Source organism: Melopsittacus undulatus, chromosome 5 (genome assembly GCF_012275295.1).
Source record: "Melopsittacus undulatus isolate bMelUnd1 chromosome 5, bMelUnd1.mat.Z, whole genome shotgun sequence".
NCBI classification, from domain to species: Eukaryota; Metazoa; Chordata; class Aves; order Psittaciformes; family Psittaculidae; genus Melopsittacus; species Melopsittacus undulatus.
Genome location: NC_047531.1, coordinates 50,855,054 through 50,867,103, shown reverse-complemented (window position 1 = coordinate 50,867,103; position 12,050 = coordinate 50,855,054). Strand labels below are relative to the sequence as shown.

The 12,050-nt window shown below is 37.3% G+C and overlaps 1 protein-coding gene across 3 annotated transcripts in view; it reads right to left on the bottom strand.

Moving 5' to 3' along the window:
• Positions 1-2,116: 2,116 nt before the first annotated feature.
• GNPTAB (N-acetylglucosamine-1-phosphate transferase subunits alpha and beta) overlaps positions 2,117-12,050 on the bottom strand; it is a 43,913-nt gene continuing 33,979 nt past the window's right edge. For 2 of the 3 annotated variants that reach the window (XM_034062929.1, XM_031049977.2), the window contains 5 exons: positions 11,027-11,112; positions 9,233-9,331; positions 5,598-5,765; positions 4,224-4,314; positions 2,117-3,091 (listed from right to left, as the gene is read on the bottom strand). In XM_034062929.1, the coding sequence (XP_033918820.1) occupies positions 3,014-3,091; positions 4,224-4,314; positions 5,598-5,765; positions 9,233-9,331; positions 11,027-11,112 (522 nt within the window). In that variant the 3' untranslated portion in view covers positions 2,117-3,013. Of the gene's footprint in view, positions 3,092-3,562; positions 3,621-4,223; positions 4,315-5,597; positions 5,766-9,232; positions 9,332-11,026; positions 11,113-12,050 lie in introns of all 3 variants that reach the window. The other variant, XM_034062930.1, reaches the window with a different exon arrangement.

Below are 12,050 nucleotides of genomic sequence, written 5' to 3'. Positions count from 1 at the left end.
CCTCCTACCAAAGCAGCATGTTGTATTTGTTAACTTTCCCCACAATATTCTGAAAATAAATTATGTTTCCATGCTTATGTTGACCTGTTACAGACACCCTTCTAAATGGTTTCCACCTGTAAGGATATTCAAGCAAACTGCTTCAGTTTTGAGGTAACCCAAAGGATTACCCATCAGTAGTGGTGTTAAGAATAAACACCAAGGCTAGTAGGCACATACTTGATTCTGCTGAAAAACAAGGAAGTAAATGATGCACTTTCTTATGATGTCTGTGTCTCTGCTGCTCAAAAAAGTGCAACTTTAAAGTGCATTCATATATTTTATCTGACAGTTTCCTTTGTACTGAAAATCAGTATACAAAGCAAAATGCCTCAGTCCCCCCCATAGACTGTAAAATAATTTGCTGCCTCACAACCCCACATATCCTTCACCTATCCTGTGTAGCTACCTGCTTCAGCCAACTCAAGTATCTTCAATCCACAGTTGCGTACTTAACAACTACTTTTCAGAGAAACTCACATCTTTTTTTTCACCCTGCCTAGAGGTGTAAAATAAACTAACATTTGTATGCATTTCCTGTGTGTGGCTTTTCACCATGCGGCCCACCTGTTTCTACCTCAGAGCAGGGACACAAGACTGCAACACACCATACCAGGTTTCGGGGGGAAGCCACTAGGTGTCCTAACCTTATTCCTTATTCTCCACCCAAATACCTCCCATCCCCTGCATTGGTCCCTTCTCCACTTTCACCCCCACACAGCACCCATCACAGCCGCTGCCTCTGCACAAGGAGGGGACCCCACCAGCTGCAGGGAGAGAGGGCACCTCACACCCTCCCCAAGCAGAGAGCACACCGTACCCAAACCCCTCACCCTGGGTCTTATAGAGCCTCTCGCTGCCCTTAAGGCTTCCTCTTGCGCTCCCGCGCCCTTCCCGGTGACAGACGGCCGGGAATGGCAGGGAGCAGCGCTACCTCACAACCTCCCCCTAAGGAAAAGGCGGGAAAGCGTACCGACCGCGCTACAGGGCGCGAGTGCATGCGCACTAACACCACACCCCCACCCAGTGCCCGGAGGAGCGGCAGCTGCGGTCTAGGCGGGCACTTCGTGCAGAGTCAGCATTAAATTCACCTACCTTTATCTGATTTCATTCTTTATTAATAGAAATGGCTTTAATTTCTATTAAAAGAAAAAGAAAGCCTACAAAATAAGTTGTTCTAGTGTATGTAGGGCAGGGGGTAATGCAAAAGGAGAACTTTTCCCTAAGTCAGTGCAAACCAATATTTCTCAAGGCAGATCAATTTCACAAACATGTTTTATTATTTCAGTTGTTTTGATTGGGGGGGTTGTTTGTTTTGGTTGGGGTTTTTTGTTTGTTTGGGTCGGTTTTGTTTTTTCCAGCTTTTTCTACTGTCCTCACAGGAGCTTCTGTCCTCAGCCAGTTAAGTATTTTACTCTTCACTTATAAAGACAAACTACAAAACCTAAACAAAACAAAATCCTAACCCTGTTTTCAGTGTTCTCATTAGCTTCAACCATCTGAGAACTTTTATTCTGTATTTCCTTAACCGAGTTTTACATTTTCACTGGGTCTAGGTGGGGTGGAGTTAGCTTTCCTGAAGTACTGTATTTAAACTACTTATATTCTATATTTCACCATAATATGTATTGCTAGCAAGAAATAACCTTACTAAGTGCCTGCATTTTTACAATGCTGAAAAGTTTGACTATACTTTGAGAATTCATTTATGCTTCAAATTAATACTAAACTATTACTGTTGGAAGAATTTTAAGGGAAAAAAGCTTTTAACATAATGATTAATACGCTAATTTATCAAAATAGGTGACTTTTGGTTTACTTTAAAACAGAAACAACAGACAAAACTTTTATCACATTTTAGTTCATTTCAAAGCAAACCAAGTATCTTACAATACATATGCACATACATTTTGTTCATCATCTGATTACAAAAAATAATGCTTTTCTCTTTAAATGTTGCTAAAACAAGTAGCTGAAGATATACCACCAGAAGTTTCTGCTTGAAAAGATTCAGTATCCTTTCCCACATAAAACTGCACTGTTCTGATGTCTCAGCAAAATAGAGGGCCAAAGCCTGTTAAATTAAAAACACCAAAGCTTCATATGTCAGTACAAATATTGTTTTGTGAAGTGAAACACTGTTCCCATACATTGCTACATTAAAACAATTCGTTACTCATTCATATAGAGGCACTTTTGCTTTTATATTTACAATGTTTGTAAAATGCTATACCTTGAACATTTTCATTTGATTACAACCCTCCCTTTGCAATCAAGCCAAGAAAAAACACCACAGTATTCTCTGGAATATAATACACTGGATATAAACTATCTTTCAAATAACCATTACTTGTTCTGTTACTCTGTAATTTTTTATTAGCATATATTTCTTCCAATTCCCAATTAAATACTACAAATAGAGGGATGAATTATCACACTGTGCTTTAAAGAATGTCGACATTAATAAATGTATACCAAATCTAAATGAGTTACATAAACTTCAGTTTTCCCTTAGGGCTAAAAAAAAAAAAAAAAAAAAAGCAGCATCGACAGAAACTTGCAAAAAGATTTGGAATGCAAGATCAAGGACCTGTTAAGCTGATCCCAAACAACTTGACCTCCCAACATTTTATCTAGTTGGCAACATCCACTGCAATAAATGCAGTTACATTTCTTTAGGTAACCCTTTTTATAAAAAAGGATAAAATGGCCATGAACTATCAGTTGTAAAGTAAGATCTATTGAAAACTGCCTAAGTACAGTTTCCTGCAATTATTTGTTTTCATTGTTTTGCATTGTCAACAGCTCCAGCAGCTTGTATATCATGAAGAGTACTGCAGAGATTCTAACTGCAGAGGCATGATTTTTTTCTTCATATCAACGTAGTTAAATGTCAAACCATAAAAGACACTTCTGAGAGATCTTAAATGCTTATCACATTTTGAGGTAGACTGATCTCCAAAATAAAGCTCTTCTATACTTTGATTTGTTCATGACCAACTTCCTTTTGGATCCTTCTTCTTGGAAATATCTTTCTTTTAAGTGCAATTAGCTGATGAGAGAAAACAAAAAATACAGTAGTTACTTTTCTGCTTGGCTAGAGATGCACAGTTGATCAGGCTTTCATCCTAAAAGCTATAAAATCTGTACCATCCATGGTCATTAAGACAACACTGCACAGAAAGGTATTTATTAAACTTCATCTATTAGGCGTGCCCATTTCCAATGGACTTCTCAATAACCAGAATACAAGCACAAAGTAAGTAATACAGTATGCCTATATTCTGATTATTTAAAAGATAGTTTGTGTATTTATATTAACACCAGTTTCTAAAAGATAAACATGAAGCTGGCATCTTAAGCATTATTTATACACCTAGCTGTACTACCAAGTTGAGGACCCCCTTCCAAAACCAAGCTACTAACAGAGGATGAGTTTTGTAATATATACAAAAGGCTGAAAAACCAAGAGAAAGATTCATGCAAAAGTTACAGGTGGGAAAAAAAATAATTAAAAGCCAACCTTTCAAGAATTACACCCTCTTCATCAGACCACGGAAAGTGTTACTTAAGGCCCCAACCTGCAAAGAATTACCCGCACGATTTGTTCCATTGTGTCCCTCTTAGTTCAGCAGGATTAATCATGTTCAAGAAAGCCATTTTATGCTTGCAGAAGTGGAGAGGTTTTTTTCCTTTGGGTCAGATTCATAACCTTTTGAATTCAACTGAAGTCTTTGCAATTACTTAGGGATGAAATTTAAAGGAGGCTTCTAGATATCTTAAGATTCTCTTCAGGACTATAATATACTTGTTACTTAAATTTCCTTCCCATTAACTTACTTTGAACCTTTACCAATATGTTTGCTAACAGACCAAGGATTTAAAAAACATTACTGATTCTGAGCATCCAAATTTGGCACACTGATGATGGTCCTTGACAGCCACAAGGCACCTGAAAAAGGAATACTGCTTTCCTTCCCTCCATGTGACTCCTTTCAAGGAATTTCAACATGATTACTTAAAATGAAAGCAACCTAATCATTAGTCATGTAACACTGTTACTTCCTTTATGAAGGTAAAATCCTAGTTACTCTTCAAAACCTATTTTAAAAAATCATTTTATATTATCCTGAAGATATACCAATTTATTAAATGCTACAGATTTGATAAGGTATTAATTTTACCTGTTCAGCAAAAAATGAGATGACTGTAAATACAATAAGTGTTACTAGAACACAATGGGTCCAGAATTTGAGCTTGTCTCTATATGCCCTCCTGCACAAAGAAAGAAACAGAAAAACAGCTTCATATATTATAAATACAAATATATAAATTTTAAAGAGTTTTCATGAGATGGGTGGAAAGGGTGGCTAGAAGAGGATGGAGGCTCTATTTTCATAAAGAGCCACATGGGGAGGACAAGGGGCAACAAGTACAATTTGACTGGGAGAGGTTTCATCTTGATATAATTATTTTTACAGTGCAAACAATTCCCAGGGACATTGCAGAATCCTCATCACTGGAAGTTTTCACAACATGGCTGCACAGGGTACTAGATAATCTCATTTAGGCTCGCTTTCCCACAAAATGGCCAGATGAGCTTTTGAGATCCCTTCTGACCTGAGCTCTTTCATGACTCTAAAATGTTTTGATAAACATGGATTTCCACCAGCACTTGAGCATACTTTAACCCATGCTAGTAGAAATCTTTGTCTATGAACAATCAAAATAAAGTGTCCTTTTGAAGTTGACAGTCTCAATGGATGTCCTCAGAGAGCCAACAATATGTCTGTCTACTCTTCCAGCACAAATTTTTAGAGATTAACTGCTGAAATGGATTTGCTCTCCACTCCTTCTGCCACTGCTACAGCTTGTAGCACTACAATCCATACCTATTCTTGTCACCTACAATCATTCTGATTCTTTGTATGGTCCATCTCTCTCTCCTAACATTTATTTCTCATAATTTGCTGATCAGCAACAAGATTACTAAACTAGTCTTGTCTCATTTTTCACTGTACGTGCTAACCTTTTGCTTGCATTCTCAAATGAACTACCCCTGAAGTTTCTGAAATTGTTGTTTATAAAATGGCAAGACATAAACACATAAAATTTTCACATTATGTAAAAATGAGACACATGTATCTTTTTTGATGATTATCCACCTGATTATTGCTGACAGATTCAAAAAACCCCTAAACAACCCTTAATGGGAAATTGAACAGTTGATATTGCTCATGTGCAATAGGCATTCCAAATAGTGGGGGTTTAATGAAAGCCAAAGTCCTGAATTACTGAAATAGCCACCCATACAAACAACTTTTTCTTGAAGTTGATGAATGAAAAGCTAATGACTAATGGCTTCATGAGCACCAGAAAAACCCAAATCCTGCAAATCTCAAATTGTGGTCCATTCAAAACTCATCACATTATTTTCACCTTTAAATCCTTCATTAAAATACTGGGGGGGGGGGGGAAGGAAAATTGCTTGTACTGGTATGTTCTATAATTCTATGTTACCACACTGCGGTAACTTGAAGAGAGCCTGTGTAACATACCATTCTTGGAGTTCATGCATGTGAAGGAAACGATTCCGATATTCTCTTGGCAATTCAAATTGGGAAGGTATAGGAAACATTGACTCATAAAAATCCCTAAGCACTGCTTTCACTGTTTGAGCATCCTTATGATTGTGATCAATGTTGTCATTTAGGCAAACAAATTTTCTAGAAAACAAGAAGTCATTGTTAGAATATTTCTTTAATAATACAGGTATTGGCAAACCAAGAACAAAAAATCCTTTTAAACAAAATCGATACAATATCCTTTTAAAACCAAACTGATATATTTGAAACTGGCAATCAGCCTCCTAATTGTTGCATTATTTTAAATTGATTTGATTTTACTTCTATGAACACCAAGGCTGACAGTGAGTCAAAGCTTTTCTGGAATCCAGTGCCAAGATACATTTCTCTCTCTTCTATTTATATAATGCTGCCATCTAATGGGCATTAGTACGCATTATCCCGGAGCCTACCACTGGATACAGACAGCAGGTTAAAAGGCCAGCATTATAACTTGAGTAAGGGCTTTTATAGTTTTACATAAATTATCATGAGTAACAAAGTGAGTTTCACTGCAGGACATAACCATACCAAGTTATTAATATTTTACTGTGTATGCTGCACTCTTTAGAGAAAGTCAACATAAGAAACTACAGAAGATTGTACAAGTGAAGACAAAGCTTGGTCCCAGGCTTTGAGTTACTGAGAACACTATATAAATTGTATATGACTTGACATGATTTGAATCACAGACCTAAAGCTGATTGTGTATAATCAACCAAAATACAAACAACCACCACCTGGCTAGAATTTATATGGAAATCACTCTGACCAAATAAGCATGCTCCCAGTAATGCCTCTGCAGAGAGTTATTTCTATTATAAGAAACACAGACTATCTAAGCTACTATAAATTACGGAAACTAAAGTAGCAGCTAGTGTGCCACTCTGACCTGCCGCTTGACAACAAAAATTCCCTTTCCCACATTTGGGCAAGGTTATGTGCTTTATTTATATTGTGAGATACAAGACCCTTACATTTTTCCCAGAGGGAGAAATTGAATCTGGTGACATATGCCTTGTAATCGCTAACCTTTGTAAATAAGTTGTTCTGGTCAGCTGTATTCTCTATAGTATGGTATGCTCTTTCAAAGAGCAAAGTTCAGACTTCCTACATGAAGCTGGAAATAACCAGAATTCTAGAACACAGGAATTGGCCTACACAGGGCGTTACCACTTTTCCTCAGCCTGTTCTGAATCTGGCATAACTGGTAACCTTGCTCTAGACAATTATGTGCAGATTATAAACAGTCATTCAAACTGCTGCGTCTAACAAGAACAAAATAAGCCTCTCCTCTTCAAAGATCAGCAGGCTATGTCTACACTATCAAGTAATACTATGCAAAGCAGCTGGTTATGGCAATCATGTCTACACTATAAGCATTTTGGGAGTTCATTCTGGACTATCCCTCACCTTGTCCCTTGGACTGGCAGCTCATTAGCCCTGGGAATGTACTAGCTGCTCTCCTGGAACATATATCCCTGGTTAGTTTAATCTGAAATACACTACACATAGCAAACCAAAGCACAGTAAGTAGGAGTCATGAGGATATTAACCAGTTTCAAATGGAAAGACTGTTTTAACCCATTCAAAAGAAACCAAACCTGATATTCCTTTGGCTATTCCAGAATACTGCCTAGACAATTAAAACTCACTTTTCTTTAAAGACACTAAACAAATGTCAGTAAACGAACAATACTTTTAGTCCATGCTAAGAGAGACACTGAATACCTCTTTTTAGAGACTGTGTACAATTATGTTTTTATATTCAGGGAAAACGTGGCAAAGAGAAGGAAATGGCATGCCTGCATAGGCATGCCAGCTCTGCTTTGCTAACCAGATATGGCTACAGTACTGCACTATACTTAGCAGGAATACAACCCAAGCAATTGATGCAACCTCACTTCCCAAGCTAGCCGAAAGTCTGGGTCTACAATACACTGTGATCCTTAAGAGGAATAAAAAAACCCACAAAAAACAAACAAAACCAAACCAAAAAGGTATGCACGTATGGAGTCTCAAGCTGAGTCCACAATAGCATGCCAGAGCCTCATATGAAAATCAGGGAAGATTCCAGACAGACCAGTTCACCTGCCTCATCTTGTCTGCCTAAGTTCCCAAAATAAGTCACCCTCACTCAAACACATCCTCATTTAAGGACACAATCACTCCACAGAGCAGGCAGCTCCATTTTAAGTTGTTAGCAGGCCTCAATCTATTAGGCATACTCATACCACAACCAGCACAGCATCAGGATAAGCCTGACATCAGCAACCACTCTTCAAAATAAGACGCCAGTGACTGCAAGCATGAATTTGAACACTGAAGCTGAGAACCTCATGTTACACGCCTCCTTTGCTTGAAATCACACTCACATTTAAAATAAACAAACAGATACAAAGAGAGAAGGAGAGGAAGCAGCAGGACAAGTTAGGGCACTGCCCACTTTTCCTTTGAACTGCATCATGGTGGTAACCGGAATGCAGGGGTTATGTGGCCACTCTTGTAAGGAGAAGCAAGGGTAACAAACCACTCTCAGCTGCAAAATGTCTTAACACTTGCATTCCGCTTTCTGAATAAATGACCTAGCAAGTAGTACAGTGTAAGAGGCAAGTGAAAAACTGCTCTTTATGTACTTGTCTCCTCCTTGAAACCAAACTCATTAACCTGGCAGAGAACCCTAGTTTTCCAAAGACAGAAGCAAGATGCAAGGTAGAAGTGTGCAACCAAGAGCAAGGGAGGAAAGGAGACCAATGGAAGCATTGTCTCACTAGTCAGTTAGCTATTAAATTATCTCACCATATCTTGTTGAATCCCAGTCTTATGCAATGGGTTCAGCACTACAGTTAAGTGCTTCCGCAAAGCAGAATTAGACTGAAGTCTCAAATACATTATCATTTCCTTTCCAAGGTGATTGTTGTGAAATGTAGTCCATGACATTTATTTTCCCCATTTATCCCAGTCATTCCAGAAGCCTAATTTCAACACTTCAGTGCTTGCTCTCACATGTGGATATTCAAACCTTTCACCACTGCAGAATGGAAGAACAGGCCTACCTCCCAGCTCTGGATTGCTTCTCACCATATAGTTGAAAAATAAAAAAAAATAAAGACATCTTGCCATGTTGTTAACAGAGCACGAAAACATGATGAATAAGCAAAGCTCATGTTCGAACAAAATAATCCACACCTAAGTTTTATTTTAAAAATGCTACATAAAGCAAATCAGAATTGTCTTTCTTTAAAGCAAAATTGCCTAAACTGTAAGTCCTTTAGAATGGGAAAAACGAAAGCCTCAAAAATAGCTGACGTTTACCCATAAGTTTTCAAAGGGTTTAGATCTATAAAATGTAACAAAAATTGAGATAAGCCCTACCACAGAGAATGCCATCACTTAGCTTTAGTTAAATAGAAAACATCACAAGTACTTTTGATTAGAATTGGTCTTACCCTGTAACACAGAGTGTAGAAATGCACAGCAGTGCCTTTTTTTTCAACACACAGTTTAAACAACTGAAGCAGGAAATTAAAACCACCTCAAAACTTCATACAAATCAAGAAACAGGATACCTGGGATTTTTTCGTATGTCATCCAGCTGCCCAACTACATGAGACACATTTGTGCGAATCATTTTGAAGGCAATTTCCTCTTCTCCCATGATTTCAAACCTTATTGTTAAAACAATATTTCTACATTAATAAAGCAACGCAAAGACAGGTTCAGTAAATATTAATCTTCTATTTAATAACTTATTACTAATCTGATTGACCAACTTTCAATAGAATTTGCCATTTGCTTTCTATCATTGTATTTACATTTTTTTCACCTAATGCTCTTGCACAGAACCACTGATTTATTAGTAGCCACCCATAAATCAAAGAACTGAATTCTAATACAAAGTGTACAAATTATGAATTTTGGCATAAAAGCAACAATTAATCTGAGAGTAATCGTAACACCATCCTATTTACTTGTTTTGTGTTTTAAACACAATTCAGAATTGCAATTTATAATTACTCTTCAGATATGAGAAAACACATTCTTCTTTCCCAATCATCAACCCCAGAAAAATCTTAGAAGTACAGAGTACACAAAACTACAAAATTAAATACAAAGAAAATCTCTCACCCACGCAATCAACAGCAAACAAAACAAGTATATGAAATGCAGAAGTATTATATCATCTCTGAAGGATGTCTTGAGTTTGAAGGAGCATTTGACCCCAGTGTAGCAGTCTTACTTGAGGTACCACATTGTTCACCCTTCTTATTGTGCTACAATACCCCCACATGTTCCTTGAAGTCTCACCTGAGAACCTACTCCATTTATGAAGCTCACAAAATTAATAATTTCATATTAGAGTTCAACAGAACAAAAGAGGAGCATATATCCTAATTGTATAAACACATTACTAACAATCAGTTTAAGTACAGCAAATTCTTTCCCCCACTCCAACTGTTTTCAATCTCTGTTGTGTCAGCTTTTCAGTTTTCACCTACACTCTCCCAGGAAGGGAATTATTTATAAAGCTTACAGCACAACTTGAAGTGCTATGAATTCATGTATAATAATGTCCAAAAGCTGCCCTAAGCAGCACCTGTAACTTTAATTCTACACCTTTATTTGGCTCTGTAGTCCCTCCTGGGGCAACTGTATGCTTCAGATTGCCTGTAAGGTGATGGGCAGAAGACAAAGCGGTAAGCTCCATATCAGCAAATAGCCTCAGTGGCATGCAACTGGTTTGCGGGTCTCAGGAAAGAAAGATATGAGAGAACCTGATCTCAGGCAGATCTATGTAAATACAAACCCATAGTCATGATCATGGTTTGTCTTGCCCTTTCCAAAACAGGATGGAAACCCTTTTCTTGTCCCCCTACCTCCGTGTCACTTCTCCTCCTTTCAGAAAAACTACAAGGTAGTTAGTGTTAAAAGTGCTTTTCCTTTTCTCTTTTTAAGCATCAGAAGAAAGAAGGATGAAGCAGATTTACAACTTCTAGGTACAGAACAGACTCTTTTCTCCTGTTTATGCTACTTTGAATGCCCTCACTCACTACATATAGTCAATTTATATAAACATCTAAAGATACTCTGGCTGACTATGGTACAACACAAATTAGAATCTGGTCCAATGACAGAAGTAGCATGGAAATATTTAGGTAACTATGTAAGAAATTATGGGAAAAAAAAATCACATCATTCTGCAAAATGAAACATTAGTAGATATCAGTATGTTTCTTCAATTACACCGTTAAAGTAAATGGAGCTAAGATTTGTCAACATACAATCTTTGAACATGTACATATTTATACCTCTTCTTACTGCTTTACAGAATCTAGCACTGAAACATACTGCTAACAACATACCTGTATTTGTTTTTGTCCTTGTATGCCTTACGAATCCTGTCAGTCACAGGTTTGCAATTGGTCACTAAGTTTTTTGTTACTGGAGGCTGAAAAAAACCAACCCATTGTTTAGATTATCCATTATTGAAAATTACAGTCTGTTATAAAGATGTACTTTGTAGAAAAGCTCTGTTACAGCTAGGAAGGCCTGCATATGCTCTACTCTCCTGGAATGAAAAGCAATAGTTTCAGGTACAGGTGCATCATACCACAATTTCCTATGCATACAAATATGATATGAAAAATACAGATTGTTTGTTGCCAAAATATTGCCACTTCTAGATTTCATCATCAGTAAGATATTCAGAAATTCTAGCTCATTTGACAGCTGCCTTTGACATTCCTCTGGCAGAGGCCAACAGTCATACTAGCCAGGCAAACTGCAGAGCAGCTGATACAGACAAGGCCTTATTTCTATCACAGCCTATGACAAAACTATTCTGGGAAGTAAAATCCCTATTCTCAAGGGATATTTCTATCATAGTAGATTCATTCTAAGAAATTTAGTTCTTGCAGACAACAGAAGTAAAAATAAATTAGGCCTCTGTGCTAAGCACAAATGCTATTTTGTGACTACCTGACCTGACAGATATCATTAGTACGTTAGGCATTACTGCTTAGATTAGTAATATTTTACTAACTCTCCAAAATATTAAAGTAATTTGATGTTGTCACCAACCACTGAGACTATTTTTAACCCAACCTTAAAACATATTCATGGCAGCCATCCTTTCTTATTACTTTTAAAAGTTTTTACTTAACAGAATTTTGCAGTCTGAATTGAGAGGCATGAAAAGGCAAAATGAAGGCAGGCTACATTGGATGTAATGTTTTCAGACTGTGCATGGCTCTCAAATTCACACTTCCATTTCTTAAAACCTGACTGAACAGAATGGTTTTATGTAGAACTTTACTGGGATTCAGCCTTAAGGGAAAATCTTTTTATAACCTTGTAACATAACCTGGTAAGAATACAGGTCTGGTG